General features: G+C 35.0%; 1 protein-coding gene across 8 annotated transcripts in view; it reads left to right on the forward strand.

Moving 5' to 3' along the window:
- The window catches only part of USP53 (ubiquitin specific peptidase 53), a 132,780-nt gene that overhangs the window by 12,533 nt on the left and 103,213 nt on the right, over window positions 1-17,034 (forward strand). For all 8 annotated transcript variants that reach the window (XM_045880515.3, XM_045880514.3, XM_064584982.1 and 5 more), the window contains 2 exons: window positions 590-1,256; window positions 12,709-12,801. In XM_045880515.3, coding sequence (XP_045736471.2) covers window positions 1,113-1,256; window positions 12,709-12,801 — 237 coding nt within the window. In that variant the 5' untranslated portion in view covers window positions 590-1,112. The remainder of the gene's footprint in view (window positions 1-589; window positions 1,257-12,708; window positions 12,802-17,034) is intronic.

Below are 17,034 nucleotides of genomic sequence, written 5' to 3' on the forward strand. Positions count from 1 at the left end.
GAAATTTAATTAGTTAAACAAGACTTTGTTAGTAATACTTGTTTTTAATGAAGTTTAAAGTCTTTTTACTCAGGAGCATGCATTAGTGAATAGTGTAGAAAACACTAAGTTCACTAAGATTTGTTTATCAATTTAAGGCTTCTTCTGAGTTTTAATGTATACCAATTTATGTAAAATCTACAGAGTTTCTTGGAAAAATAATATTCTGTTCAAGACATGTAACAACATAGAGTATCTGTACGTGTATTTGTTTTAATAAACAAAGCAATTTAGTGTTGACAACAAAGTTAGTACTTTTGAAAATACTACCTGAGATCTAATTTAATTACAGTGTTCTCTAGACTATTTTCCTTTTGAAATCAGTGACCACTGAAATCTTCAAACAGGTAGTGATTGATGTCACATTGATATTTTTAAAAATTTTTAATGAGGAATAATGTCTTCTTTTTTGTATTTTAGAACACAGTTATAATCCTTTTATGATTATATATTCAGTATTTGTGTTCAAATAGTAAAGTAGGAATTTTCTTGTTTAGCCATTCTTGATTAGCTTTTGCTTTTATTTAAACATTTATTTTCTTTCTTGTAGATTTGCTTTGAGGTCACATTGATGAGAAATATGGAACCACCTTTGATAACTTCACCTGTGAAAGAGAGAGTCTTCTTTCTTACTAAAAAAACATAAGGAAAACAAATGACCAAAGGAATCATGCCAGATGGGAACTCAACATCTTTTTGTATCATCTGTTTTTTAAACCATCAAGACCAATGGCTTGTGCTTTAAAGAAAATTATTTGTTCATCAACATTGTTTTTAGCAGTTTAAAAAAAATATTTTTTGCTTTAACTGTACAACTCTCTTATAAAATTTAATGCATATCAAAATTTTTAAGATTTCTTTTTTAGAACTTCAGTGTTTATGTACCCTACTTTTGCTTGACAAAGTCGTCAAAAATTTACAGCATCAGGAAAGATATGGACTTGGAAACTTACGTTACTATAATTGACTACAGTGAATTTAAGTGGACAGTTCAAGACATCATCCCATTTATCATCAGAAATATCACATAAATATATAATTCTTATCTTTAATGTACACAAATTTTCTTGAAAATGGCATGGGTAAAATTCTTACGGAAACCTGGCGGCAATCTTGGAAAAGTTTATCAACCTGGGAGTATGCTATCCCTAGCCCCTACCAAAGGCTTGTTAAATGAACCAGGACAAAACAGCTGCTTTCTTAATAGTGCTGTACAGGTGAGGCCATAATTTCTTATTAAATTTATAAAAGTGCTTGTTAGGAAATCCTTTGTTTAATGTTTCTTCTAGTGTAAGAATAAAGTTATTATTGCCTAGAATGACTTTTTAATATCACTTTTAATGGTATCAAAAATATTTTGGCTTGGAATTTTGTTTTTTTATTATAAACAGAAATAGATATTATTTATTTAAGATAATTGGGAATGGTTTTAGCAATAGAATAATGTATTACTATGATATAAAAATATTTTGACTTAAAATGTTTACTTGGTAAATTAAAATTTTGTTTCTAAAATACATAAAATAATTTCTTTGAACCAGCTAACCTACCTCCCTTTACTCCCCCCCCCCCCTTTTTTTTTAAAGGAATCCAGTAGAATTCCCATAGATAGCTTGGGTTGAAATGAGAATGCAGTTTTAATTCTCAGGACTCAAACTCCTTTCAGCCTCCACTGTGGCCTTAAATTGCTTCTCTGGAATCATATTTGGACACCACTGTTTTAGTGGAATTGAAGATTAATCCATTTTGCTCCAGTCCTTGTTGAAATTCTTTTAATTAACAAGCATGTGCTAACCTGCTTTTCTTCTTTAGATAAATATCCTTTCTTATGTAAGATGTAGTTTTTATTCAGTAGTTCCAGATTTTGCAGGAACCTATGTCTTTCTGACCATTGACTGTGTAGTACTAAAGATGAGGAAGATTTAGAATATTGGAATGTTATTCTATTGACTATAGAATATACCTTAAAAGAATTTATTTAAAATAAATCACTTCTTACATATTTTCCATTGCTTTTTTTCCCCTCCTGAAAACAGAGTAGAAAGAGAAATATTGGTTAATTAACTCATGATAAATGAACATCTCTAGAATGTGTCACGTGCTCAGACATCTGACTCAGACTTGTTTTCTCAATTGTCCTCTGCCTGAGACAGATGTCAAACTTGAAAGCTCTGTAATTCACCCAGGGAAAGAAATCTAATTGGCATTCTAATATACATTGCGACCCTTAAGTGGCAGTCACTGTTCTGCCATGGCCAAAAGATCCTACTGGCATTAAGTGCTATGAGAAGGGCAAGAAAACATTTATTGAACAGCACTGGATATTGGGAAATACTGTATACCAAAAGACTTGGAATTAAATGCTTTTGTTTAAATCAGGCTGTGAGAAAGGGCTTCTGTCACTTTAAATCTTTTTCTGTTGACCCTTTTCCAGTTCTTTTTTTATGTTTATATATTTCCCTCTATTTCTGTCCTTTTCCTTGACTCCCAAAATCTGTGTGTAGTTAGTGAGACGAAAAGCATGTTATAACAGAAAATTCTGAGTAAGGACACTTATATGGTAAAGAAAATGGAGAAGTATTCCAATGATGATCTGTATCTATATCTATCTATATGTTTTAATGAACATTCCATTGATCTTTACCATGAAGGTTATTTATTAACATTTCTGCTGCTCATCACTCCTTTATGGTAGAGTCAGCATTCCATCTGGTATCACTTATTCTTCTTGAAGGACCTCTTTTAACATTTCTTGTAGGTCAGGTCTGTTGTTGGTGAGTTCTTTCAACTTTTGTGTTTCTGGAAAAAATTCTGTTTTACTTTTGTTTTTGAAAGATATTTTTACTCATTAAAGAAGTCTAAGTTGGCAGTTTTTCCCTTTCAGTACTTTAAAGATTTTGGTCCTTTGACTTGTAGCTTGCATTATTTCTAGTGAAAACTATTGTCATTCTTTGTCTTCTGTATGTAATGTGTCCTTTTCCTCTCTCCTTTTAAGATTCTCTTTTTTCACTACTTTAAAGCAGTTTGATATTGATGTGCGTTGACATAGTTTTCTTCATGTTTCTTGTGTTTATTGAGCATCTTAGATCTGTGCATTTATAATTTTAATCAAATTTGGAAAGTCTTTGACCATTATTTCTTCAAATTTTTCTGTCTCTTCCTTTGAAGGACTGCAATTATATATAGTTGGTTGTCTGAGGTTGTCCCGCAGCTCTGAGGTTGTCCCGATGCTCTCTTAACTTTCATTCTCAGTCTTTTTTTCTTTCTCTCTGTTTCATTTTTTATGCTTTCTATTACTGTGTTTTCAAGTTCATTAATCTTTTCCTTTACAGTGTTTAATCTGTTATTAATCCGAGTATATTTTAATTTCAGACATTGTAATTTTAACCTCTGGAAGTTTGATCTGGGTCTTTTAAAAATCTCTTTCAAGTCTATACTTAACATGTTCAGTCTCTTCTATACATCTTGAACATATGAAATACAGTTATAATAATTTTTTTAATGTACTTGTCTACTAATTCTGTCATTCTACACATTCTGGGTTTCAACTGATTTTTTTTCCTCCTCATTTGGGAATATATTTTCTTGTTTATTTTAATGCCTGGTAATTTTTGATTGGGTGTCAGACCTTTTGAGTTTTATCTTATTGGGTGATAGATATTTTTATATTCTTAGAAATACTCTTGAACTTTGTTCTGGGATAGGGTTGCTTTATTTGGAAATAGTTTGATCATTTTACTTTTAAGCTTTGTTAGGCAGTCCCAAAGTTGTGTTTATTTCAGGATTAATTTGTCTACTCCTGGGTAAGACCCTTCCTTCTTTAGCCAATGCTCTGTGGATTATGAAGCATTCTACATTGGCTCTTAGAAGCAGGCACTAGGCAGGTATGAGCTCTGGGCACTAGTCTCTCTAATTTTGGGGGGTATTTCTTTCCTCAGCCTCAGGTAGTTTCCTCACAGTATTTGCCTGAATACTCAAGGGGGACCCTCTGTAGAGCTGTGGTATTCAATCTGTGTGCAGCTCTCTCCTCTGCAGCACTCTGCCTTGCCAACTCTAGCTACTTTAGAGTCCCTGAACTTCCACCTCTATCTTTTCAACTCAGGAGATCTTTTGGCCCAGATGTTAAGATGTCTGCCATCTAAACTAATTTGCAAAGCCAATCTTTACTAACAAAACAGGTATTCAGATATAAATTTTCTGTTAGAAAAAGCCTGACTTCATTTTTTAAAATGCAGACTGTAAATATTATGCACTTTGATGAATAGTTTTTAAAACTGCTGAGAAATAAATTGTGGAATATGTCCTGTAAGAAATTATTAAAAGTGGACATTATTAAAATGTACTGTTTTCAGTAGTGGTTGCGCTAATTTACATTCCCACCAACAGTGCCTGAGGGTTCCCCTTTCTCCATATCCTCACCAACACTTGTTATTTCTTTTCTTTTTTGACAATAGCCAATCTGATAGGTGTGAAGTGATATCTTATTGTGGTTTTGATTTGCATTTCCCCGTTGAACATAGTTTCAGGTGTCTGTTGGCTCTCTGTATGTCTTCTTTGGAAAAATGTCTATTCAAGTCCTCTGCCCATTTTTTAATCAGGTTGTTGTTGATGATGTGGTTGATATTAAGTTCTGTAAGTTCTTTATATATTTTGGATAACAACCCCTTATTGTGTGTATGAGTTGTAAATACCTTCTCCCAGTAAGTAGGTTGCCTTTTTGTTTTGTTGATGGTTTCCTCTGCTGTCCAGAAGCTTTTAGTTTAATGTAATCCCATTTGTTCATTTTAGCTTTTTTGCCCTTAGCCGAAGAGACTGGTCAAAATATGTGTATGTATGTATATATATATATATTACTAAGACTGATGTCAGAGAGCTTACTGTGTTTCTTTTCTTCTAGGAATTTTATGGTTTCAGGTTTTACATTCAAGTCTCTAATCCATTTTGAAGTTATTTTTATATGTCATGTAAATGTGGTTCAGTTTCATTCACATGTAGCTGTCCAGTTTTCCCAACACCATTTATTGAAGAGACTCCAGTATTTTCTCCGTTGTATAATCTCAGCTTCCTTTGTTATACATTAATTGACCATATAAGCGTGGGTTTATTTCTGGGCTCTCTATTCTGTTCCATTGACTTATGTGTCTCTTTTCCTGCCAGTACCATACCATTTTGATTACTATAGGTTTGTAGTATAGTTTGAGATCAGGAGGCTTGATGCCTCCAGCTATGTTCTTCCTTCTCAAGATTACTTTAGCTGTTTAGGGTCTTTTGTGATTCCATACAAATTTTGGGATCATTTTTTCTACTTCTGTGAAAGATGTCATTGCTATTTTGATGAGCATTGCATTGAATCTATAGATTGCTTTGGGTAGTATGGATATTTTAACAATATTAATTCTTCCAATCCATGAACATGGAATATCTTTCCATTTGTGTCAGTTTTGATTTCTTTCAACAATGTCTTATAGTTTTCAGAGTACAGTCAGACCTTGTTTTATTGTGTTTCACCTTATTACACTTTGCAGATACTGCATTTTTTACCAATTAAAGGTTTGTGGCAACCCTACATCAAACAAGTCAGTGGATACCATTTTTCCAATAGCAACTGTTCACGTTGTGTGGCTTTGTTATATTTTTGTAATTCTTGCAGTATTTCAAACTCTTTTATTGTTACTATATTTGTTATGGTGATCTGTGATCACTGATCTTGATGTTACTATTGTAATTGTTTCGGGGCACCACAAACTACCCCTGTATAAGATGGTAAACTTAATTGATAAATGCTGTGTGTTCTGACCAGCTATTCCCTCATCTCTCTCTTTCTCCTTGGGCCTCCCTATTCCCTGAGACACAACAACATTGAAATTAGGCCAGTTAATAACCCTATAGTGCCCTCTAAGTGTTCAAGTGAAAGAAAGAGTTCATGTCCTCTTACTTTATTTATATTTTTTAAAAGATTTTATTTATTTATTTATTATTTATTATTTATTATTTATTTATTATTTGAGAGAGAGCGAGCACAAGTTGGGGGGAGGGGCAGAGGGAGAGGAAGAAGGTGAGAATCTCAAGCGGACTCTGAGCTGAGCATGGAGCCTAACGTGGGGCTTGATCTCACACAACTCTGAGACCATGGACTGAGCCGAAATCGAGTCGGATGTCAACTAACTCAGCCAACCAGGCACCCCTATACTCTCACTGTAAAGCAAAAGCTAGAAATGATTAAGCTTAGTGAGGAAAGCATATCGAAAGTCGAGATAGGCTGAAAGTGAGGCCTCTTGTGCCAGTCAGTTAGCCAAATAGTGAATACAAAGAGAAAGTTCTTGAAGGAAATGAAAAGTGCTAGTCCAGTGAAAACACCAATGATAAGAAAGTGAAACAGCCTTCTTGCTGATATGGAAAAAGTTTTAGTGGTCTAGATAGAAGATCAAACCAGCCACAACATTCCCTTAAGTCAAAGCCTAATCCAGAGCAAGGCCCTCACTCTTTAATTCTATGAGGACTGAGAAAGGTGAGGAAGCTGCAGAAGAGAGATTCAAAGCTAGCAGAGGTTGGTTCATGAGATTTAAGGAAAGAAGCCATCTCTGTAACAGAAAGTGCAAGGCGAAGCAGGAAGTACTGATATAGAAGCTGCAGCATGCCATCCAGAAGATCTAAGATAATTCATGAAGGTGGCTACACTAAACAACAGATTTTCAATGTAGACAAAACAGCCTTCTACTGAAAGAAGATACCATCTGGGACTTTCATAGCTAGAGAGGAAGTCAATGCCTGGCTTCAAAGCTTCAAAGGACAGGCTGGCTCTCTTGTTATGGACTAATATAGGTGGTGACTTTAAATTGAAGCCAGTACTTGTTTGCCATTTCGAAATTTCTAGGGCCCTTAAAAATTATGCTAAATCTACTCTGCCTGTGCTCTATAAATGTAACAACAAAGCCTGGATGACAGCACATTGTTTACAACATGGTTTACTGAATCATCCTGCTGATGAGACTTACTGTTCAGAAAAAAAGAATCCTCTCAAAATATTACTGCTTATTGACAATGTGCCTGGTCACCCAAGAGCTCTGATGGAGATGGACAATGAGAGTAATGTTTTTATGCCTGCTAACACAATATCCATTCTGCAGCTCATGGATCAAGGAGTAATTTTCACTTTCAAGTCTTGTTATTTAAGAAATTTCATAAAGTTATAGTTTCCATAAGGCCTAGCTTCCATAAGTAGTGATTCCTCTGATGGATCTGGACAAAGTAAATTGAAAACGTTCTTCAAGACTGTGAATCTAGATGTTACTAGAAACATTCATGATTCATGGGAAGAGGTCAAAATACCAACATTGATAGGAGTTTGGAAGAAGTCAATTCCAACCTTCGTGGATGACTTTGAGGGGTTTAAGATTTCAGTAGAGGAAGTACCTGCAGATGTGGTGGAAAAAGTATGAGAACTAGAATTAGAAGTAGAGCCTGAAGATGTGACTGAATTGCTGCAATCTCATGATGAAACTTTAATGGGTAAGAACATCTTGTGGATGAGCCAAGAAAGTAGTTTCTTGAGATGGAATCTACCCTTGTGAAGATGCTATATACATTGTTGAAATGACAACAAAGGATTTAGAATATTACATAAACTTAGTTGATAAAGCAGCTGCAGAGTTTGAGAGGATTGAGTCCAATTTTGAAAGTTCTGTGGGTAAAATTCTATCAAACAACATTGCATGCTATAGAAAAATAGTTGGTGAAAGGAAGAATTGATGTGGCAAACTTCATTATTGTCTTATTTTAAGAAATTATGACAGCCACCCCAGCTTTCCACAACCGTCACCCTGATCAGTCAGCAGCAAGTATCAAGGCAGGACCCTCTACCAACAAAATGATTATAACTCTCTGAAAGCTCAGGTGATGGTTAATATTTTTAGCAATAAAATATTTTTAAGTTAAGGTATGTACATTGTTTTCTAGTCATAATGCTATTGCACGGTTAATAGACAACAGTATAGTGTAAACATAACTTTATATGCACTGGAAAACTAAAAAGTTTATTTGACTGACTTATTGCAATATTAGCTTTATTGTGATGGCCGAAAATTGAACCTGCAATATCTTAGAGGTATGACTGTACAGGTCTTTCACCTCCTTTGTTAAATTTATTCCTAGGTATTTTATTCTTTTTGATGTAACTGTAAATGGGATTATTTTCTTAATTTCTCTTTCTGATAGCTCATTATTAGTATATAGAAACACAACTTATTTCTGTATGTTAATTTTGTATTCTATGACTTTACTGAATTCATTCTAATAGTTTTTTGGTGGAGTCTTTAGGGTTTTCTATATATAGTATGTTATCTGCAAATAATGACACTTCTTTTCAATTTGGATGCCTTTTATTTCTTTTTCTTGCCTAATTGCTGTGGCTAGGACTTCTTGAATAACAGTGATGAGAGTGAGTACTTTTGTCTTGTTTCTGATTTTAGAGGAGAAACTTTCAGCCTTTCACTGTTGAGTATGATAGTACCTAGGGGTTTGTCATATATGACCTCTATTATGTTGAGGTATGTTTCTTTTATGCTCACTTTGTTGAGAGTTTTTATCATAAATGTTGATATTTTTGTCAAATGCTGTTTCTGTATAAAGATCATTATATGATTTTTGTTCTTTGTTTTGTTAATGTGGTGTAATATGTTGATTGATTTACAGATGTTGAACCACCCTTGAATCCGTGGAACAAATCTCACTTGATAATGGCATCTGATCCTCTTCATGTACTGTTGAATTTCATTTGCTAATATTTTGTTGAGGATTTTTGTATCTATGTTCATTGGGGATATTGGCTTGTTATAGTCTCTCTCTCTCCTTTTCTCTTCCTTTCTTCCTTCCTTCCTTTCTTTCTTTCTTTCCTTTGTCTGGTTTTGATATCAGGGTAATGTTGGCCCTGTAAAATGAGTTTGGAAGTATTTCTTCCTCTTTAATTTTTTGGAATAATTTGAGAAGGATAATTACCAACTCTTTATTTTTTTATTATTATTTTTTAATTAATTTTATTTTACTATGTTAGTCACCACACATTACATGATTAGTTTTTGATGTAGTGTTGCATGATTCATTGTTTGCGTATAACACACAGTGTTCCATGCAACACGTGCCCGACTTAATACCCATCACCGGGCTAACCCATCCCCCACCCCCCTCCCCTCTAAAACCCTCAGTTTGTTTATCAGAGTCTATAGTCTCTCATGGTTCATCTCCCCCTCCGATTCCCCCCTTCATATTTCCCTTTCTACTATCTTCTTTTTTTTTTTTTTTTAACATATAATGTATTATTTGTTTCAGAGGTACAGGTCTGTGATTCATCAGTCTTACATAATTCACAGCACTCACCATAGCACACATCCTCCCCAGTGTCCAGCACCCAGCCCCCCATCCTCCCACCCCACACCACTCCAGCAACTCTCAGTTTGTTTCCTGAGATTAAGAGTCTCTTGTGGTTTGTCTCCCTCTCTGGTTTAATCTTGTTTCATTTTTTCCTCCCTTCCTCTATGATCCTCTGTCTTGTTTCTCAAATTCCTCATATCAGTTAGGTCATATGATACTTGTCTTTCTCTATTGACTTATTTCGCTTAGCATAATATCCTCTAGTTCCATCCACGTTGTTGCAAATGGCAAGATTTCTTTTCTTTTTTTTTTTTGATGGCTGCATAATATTCCGTTGTATATATATACACCGCATCTTCTTTATCCATTCATCTGCTGATGGACATCTTGGCTCTTTCCATAGTTTGGCTATTGTGGACATTGCTGCTATAAACATTGGGGTGCACATACGCCTTCGGATCACTACATTTGTATCTTTGGATTACCATCTCTTTAAATGATTAGTAGAATTCACCTGTGAAACTGTCTGATCCTGGACTTTTGTTTGGGGGAAATATTTAAATTACTGATTCAGTTTCATTACTTGTAATCGTTCTGTTCAGATTTCCCATTTCTTTGTGGTTTGATCTTAGAAAGTTGTGTTTTTTTCTAGGAATTTATCCATTTCTTCTAGGTTTTTCAGTTTGTTGGCTTATTATTTGTAGTAGTCTCATATCCTTTGTATTTCTGTGGTGTCAGTTGTAACTTCTGCATTTCTGATTTTATTTGGGTTGTCTCTTTTTTTCCTGATGAGTCTGGTGAGAGGTTTATTGATTTTATCTCTTCAAAAAACCAGCTTTTAGTTTCACTGTTCTTTTCTAATTTTCTTTTTTTAAGTCTCTCATTTATTTCTACTTTCATCTTTATTATTTCCTTCCTTCTACTAACTTTGGGCTTTGTTCTTCTTTTTCTAGAGTCTTTACATGTAAAGTTAGTTTGTTTATTTGGGCTTTTCTTATTTCTTGAAGTAGTCCTGTATTGCCATGAACTTCCTTCTTAGAACTGCTTTTGCTGCATCCTATAGATTTTGAAAAGTTGTATTTCCATTTTCATTTATCCCAAGGGTTCCCCTCCCCCTTCACATTTCTAAGCACTTTTTTCCCCCTGCCTTTTTATTATTCAAGTGCATAACATGTAGTGTTATATTAGTTTCAGGTGTATAATATAGTGATTCAACAGTTCTGTACATTTCTCAGTATTCATCAAGGTAAGTGTACTCTTCCCCTTTATCGAACCCATCCCCCAGACTACTTAAGAGTCTTTTTTTTTAGTTTGGCTCTTTTTTTTCTTGTTTGTTCATTTGTTTCCTAAATTCCACATATGAATGAAATCATATGATACTTGTCTTCCTTTGACTTATTTCACTCAGCATTATGCCCTCTAGTTCCATCCCTGTTGGTGCAAATGGCAAGATTATACTTAAATTTTTTTCTTCGATTTCTTTGTCTACCTATTGGTTGTTTATAATCAACATTTTAAAATGAAGTAGGATAAGGATTAACAATTAGAATAACTTTTGATATGGATTTGTGAAAAGAGGGGATAAACTGTTATACTGAATAATGTATAGAGAAGTTGCATAAAATATTTTTTCTGTAGTTTGGATCCAGTATAACTTAAACATTTTGCTCATCTAGAAAACATTCCAGTTACATTTGAAGAGTCACTTCACTGGCCTTAGAAACAGATTATGGACGGTATTCGCTTTTGACTGAATATTTTAGAATTTTATCCAACATAACTATAAGTAGTTATGACATATGGTGTGGTTTTAAATTTTCTAAGTTAAAAGCAAAGTTATTTAATAGCTAGCATTTATTGTGTTCTTACTTATGTTGGTACTTACCTGAACACTATATCTTCTCTCTAATCTAATTCTTACAACAATCCTAAGAGGTAAGTACTGCTTTAATCTTCATTTTACTGATGAGAAAATTGAGTTTCAGAAAATATTTTGCTCAAGCCAACCCAAGAGCTGGCAAGCAATAAATCCAGAATTAATACCTAGGCAGTCTGCCTTCAAACATTTATTACTAAGCACAGTGCTATGCTACTTCCCAAGGTTGTGCTGTCCTGTTCTTCATCTTGACAGATGAATGAATTCCAATGCCATGTATTTTATGGTGTGATCAGATATGTATGATATGCAAGAAAATTATTAGACATTTTCAAGTGCTTTGCAAAAACACTGCATTATTTGTGATACTTAAATGGATCCTATTTTCTTTAAGAAAAAGCAACTGTCAAAGGGAAATTCTGAAATGGCCTTTAGTTATTAAGTAATTGAAAATAATAGGATATTTATTAAAATAATTTATTTTTCTTAATCTTTGTTTCTAATTGGGAGAAATGAGAGATCATGAATGGATTTTCTAAGTTACAGTATTTGAGGAAATGACTGAACAATATAGGGAAACTTGGAGATCTGTTTGTTGTAATAGTAATTACAGCAACAAATAGGAGCTGGCATTCATTGCATTCCAGTTATGTACTGGGCGCTCCTCTAAGCACTTTATATGTTAATACATACTGTTTAATCCTTACAAGAATGCCATGAGGCAGGCAAAATTATCCCCACTTTTTAGTTTTTAGATTTTTTTAGAATGATTTTAAAAAATGGACTGATTTTATTTAAACAATTAGTGTTTTTTGTTTTTTTCTTTTAGTAGCAAATGATGAATGGATAATTGCAGCAAATATATTCGTATTATTCCTTAACTGATGCTTTTTACCGTACTGTCCTCCTGTTACCACACAGCTGGCTGCTTTGTCATTCAGTATACCAGGCCTCATCAGCTCACCTCATCAGCTCACCTTTTTTTCTGGCTGTTACATACTGACCCTTATTTGATACACCCTGGCTTTCAACTCCAATTATATTTCCTTCCTAAAGTTCAGTCTGTTCCAAGTATTATAATCACTTCCTCTTTCATGTCACTGCCAAGTCCTCCGTTCAGTGTCCCATGTTTCCTGTTCATATAAAATCCTTAACTGAGGAATTAGTTTTTTCTTAACTCTGCCTGTCAGTTTTTACATGTGAATCAATAGGAGTATCTTCTAAATCCCTCTTTTATATATTCACTACACATATATAGCAGTTTCATCCTTGCTGTTAGTTTCAGTGCTTATATATGTCTGATTGTGCACAAGAGATTAAAAGAAGTTATTAGCCTTCTGCAATTTAAATCAAATCTGTCTTTTATCATAGGGAGAAAAATTTTACTGTATTTCTTTCTTCAGTGTTTCTCTCTTACAATTTTTTAGGTCTTATGGCAATTGGATATATTCCGAAGAAGCTTGCGGGTTCTAACTGGACATGTTTGTCAGGGAGATGCCTGCATATTTTGTGCATTGAAGGTAACCTTTTAATAGTACTGAAAAATTACTATTAATTGTTTTGCCAAAAATTTAATTTTGATAGTTTGTTTGATCAGTTTACTTGAAGTTGAAATTCATTGTCAAGTGACTTAGAGCTTTGAGACGAATTCTTAAAGTATGATTTATTCAAGTTTCTGGATTTTTTCCCACTTTTATGTAAGGACAGTTAAAATTAATATTCTAAATAGTGTAGAAACATTAGGAACATTACATTTTTCATTATTTTGGAAAAATTCTTTATTCATTTTATGAAATGGATTTTGAACTACTAATGGATTTTGTGCACTGCTGTAGTTACTGATGATACAGCAGTGAACAATGTGATAAAACCTCTGTTCTCATGGAGCTTACATTCTTGTAGGGGAGGAGAAAATAAGTAAGCAACATATAAAGTATGTTAGATGGTAATAACTACAAAGGGGGAAAATAAATCAGGGAAGGGGAATAGAGAGTGTTGAATAGTCAGGAAAGCCTCACTGGGAAAGTTTAAACCATTACCTGGAAAAGATGATAGAGTGAAGCTTTCCAGGCAAGCAGGGAAACAGTAACTGCAAAGGCCCTGAGGTGAGTGTGAGTGATTCAAGGAAACCTGGGTGTCAGAAGCTTTGTGAGCAAGGGGGAGAGTGATAAGAGGTGAGCTCAGAAGTAAGGTGAGTTGTGGTGATTTTAAAACATGTCTGCAGGGGTGTCTGGGTGACTCAGTTGGTTAAGCGTCAGACTCTTGATTTTGGCTGGGGTCATGACATCAAGGAGCTTCACCTTGGGCTCCATGCTCAGCAGGGAGCTGCTTGAGATTCTCTCTCTGCTCTCCCTCCCCCCACTCCTGTGACTCTCTCTCTCTAAATAAATAGATAAAATCTTTAAAAATAAAATAAAACATGCCTGCAAATTCTTAAGTTTTTTTTTTTTTAGAAAGAGAGCATGAGCAGGGGAGGGGCAGAGAGAGAGAGAGGGAGAGAGAGAATCCTGGGCAGGCTCTCATGCCCCGGGCGGAGTCCAACACGGGGCTTGATCTCACAGCCCTGAGCCCATGACCTGAGCTGAAATCTAGAGCCAGAGAGCTAACCGCCTGAGCCACCCACGTGCCCCTCTTCTGCACTCTTCCTATCAAAAGGTGGAGTCTAGTTCTTTGAATATGGACTGGCCTTAATGATTCATTCCCACCAAATAGAATGGCAGAAATGACACTGCAGACATCTGAGGTTAGGTTAGATTAGAAAAGGTGATAAAATTTCTATTTGGCTCTGTCTGTTGGGCTGTCATTCTTGGGACTGAGCCATCATAGGGTGAGGAAGCCAAGTTGGCCACAGCTAAAGCAGAAGTCTAAGCGGACAGGCAGCACCAACAACCAGCATCAACTGCTCAATGTAAGTGAGCAACCTTCAGATGGTTCTAGGTCCCAGCATTCAGACTGTCCCAGATAACTCCCAGTGGAGCAGAGTTGAGCTGTCCTTACCAAATTAATGGTTTGTAATCATAATGTTATTTTTAGCAAATAAGTTTTGCGGTCGTTTGTTATGGAGCGATAAATAACTGGAACAGGAGTCCATATTGTGTAGGTCCTTCTAGGCCTTTGTGAGGACCTTGGCTTTTTCTGTTGAGTGATTTAGGAAGTCTCTGGATTGTTTCGAGTGGAAGAGTGATATAATCTGTTTTAACTAGATGGAATGTTTGGACTAGATCTCTTTGGCTACTTGGATGAGAATAAATAGAAGAGAGACAAAGGCAGAAACAGGGAGTCGCAATGAGTTAGCATCTCATTTATATCATTGAAATTTGCCCAAGAATTTAAGGTTTTATTAACATGTTTCAGAGATAAACATTTCATTCTTTTACATTCTTGAATATTCTTACACACACACACATACATGCAAGAAAATGAAGAGCCATTTTCCTGCTTTATTTTGATTTTTTTTTTTTTTAAGATTTTTATTTATTCATTCATGAGAGACAGAGAGAGAGAGAGGCAGAGGGAGAAGCAGGCTCCCAAGGAGCAGAGAGCCCGATGCGGGACTCGATCCCAGGACCCTGGGATCATGACCTGAGCCGAAGGCAGACGCTTAACCATCTGAGCTACCCAGGCGCCCGCTTTATTTTGATTTATATTCCTGAATATAAATCACCAAAGAAGGCAATTTTATATTCTCTTTTTTAGAACATGGCAAAATAGGGTTATTGTTAGGGGATAAAGAATGAACTTAGATCAAATTACAGTATCACATTTTATTTACGCCACAGTCAATTTTGGATATTTTGTCCAATTGTAAAATGAGTATAGTTAAGATTTCTAGCCTGAATCTTTCATAGCCTTACACAATCACCTGCCTGCCTCCCCACCGGCTACCCAAAACACTCTCTTCTTTCTCACTCTCTCTCTCCCTATCTGTCTCAGGTACTACACTTTAGCCAGACTGGCTACCTCTTGCAGTTTCCAGAGCTGGCTTCCATCTCTGACTCTTTTCATTGTTATTCCTTTTGTCTAGAATGCTTTTCTTCTAGATGTTTTTGTGGCTAACACCCTGTTTCCTTTATGCCAATCCTCAAATGAGGACATCAGTAAGACCTTCCCTGACTACCTGAGGTAATAGTTAACCTCCTTTCTACTCTCAGTATCTCTACTTTTATTTATAATACTTTATTTTTCTGTCTTGTATTTTATTTCTTTTTCTCTATTGTGTTTACCACCTTCTGATATACTCTATAATTACTTACTTGCTTTCTCCTGACTATAACTAGAATGTGTGCCCCATGAGGGCAGGGTTTTTGTTTATTTTCTAGTGAAGATGCCTCACATATACTAAGCAGTCAAAAAACAGATAACAAATGATTGAAACTCAGGTGTAGGATTAGTATCTTAAGCATTATCTTGAAAAGTTAATTAACTAAATAAGAAATGACATGAAAATATTTTCTATTTTTTCATATTTGTAATTATAGCTAAAAGATTATACTTCTGGATATCTAATATCATTTGGCATCTTTATTCTTCAATTTTTAAATTTATTTATAAATTAGATTTTCTTGCAGTAGTGGAACAGATTTTTGAAATATTTTCCTAGCCTACCATATATTGATCTGAAAAAAAAAATGTTTTTGAGATGACATACCCCTTGAGCTAATTAAGAGTTTAATATGGCCAATCCTTATTTGGTGGGTTGTCACTGAAAACTTTCTTTTTCCCCCCACTTTCCCCCACCTAAGATGATTGTCATAAAACTGGAACTTACTAAAAAGTTTTTCTTATTTAAATTCAATAAGGAAAATGGAAAACCAGATTAACACCTATAATCACTTGTTCTTGAATGTTGCCACTATTTCTTCAGCTTAGGTTAGAAATAATGCTCTAGGGTCACCTGGGTGGGTCAGTCATTAAGCATCTGCCTTCAGCTCAGGTCATGATCCCAGGGTCCTGGGATCGAGCCTCACATCGGGCTCCCTGCTCCACGGGAAGCCTGCTTCTCCTTCTCCCACTCCCCCTGCTTGTGTTCCCTCTGTTGCTGTCTCTCTGTCAAATAAATAAATAAAATCTTAAAAAAAAAAAAAAAGAAATAATGCTCTAAGTGAGGAAAACTGATAATTTGAAAAAAATTTTTCTTTAAAAATTAAAAGTCATCATCTTTTCAGAGTTCATGCAAATTGTACAGTGTCAGTTTTTAAAGGCAAATTTAAATAGTGGAAAATTTTCATTGCATTAAAGTTATTTAATTTTTGTTTACTTTTAAACCAGAGTTTGTCATTTTCTGAGGTTTATTTAGGAAGAAACAAAAAAACTGTAAAAGTTCATTTAAGCTACTTTTTCTTTTTTTAAGATTTTATTTATTTATTTGAGAGAGAGAGAGAGAGAGAGAAGCCAGGGGAGGGGCAGTGGAAGAGGGAGAAGCTGACTCCCTGCAGAGCAGGGAGCCTGATGCCGGGCTCGATCCCAGGACCATGAGATCGTGACCTGAGCTAAACCAGCTGAGCCACCCAGGTGTGCCCCAACCTACTTTTTTAAAAGACTAGTGAGTTCCTACTAATTTTCGTGTGATTATATATTTATTTTTGGTTAACACAATTTTAATTTCTATAGTATACTTTTAGATTTATAGCAATTTATCTCAGAACTCTTCCTTAAACAATTTGGATCAGAATTAGCTGGGGAACAGTTTAAAAATTGCCCTCACTTCAGCATACTCAATTAGAATCCCTGAAGATGGGAACTGAGCACTTACT

The sequence above is a fragment of the Mirounga angustirostris genome, unplaced genomic scaffold (genome assembly GCF_029215605.1).
Source record: "Mirounga angustirostris isolate CCGP_5_RB_7025 unplaced genomic scaffold, mMirAng1.0.hap1 SCAF_2, whole genome shotgun sequence".
NCBI lineage: Eukaryota > Metazoa > Chordata > Mammalia > Carnivora > Phocidae > Mirounga > Mirounga angustirostris.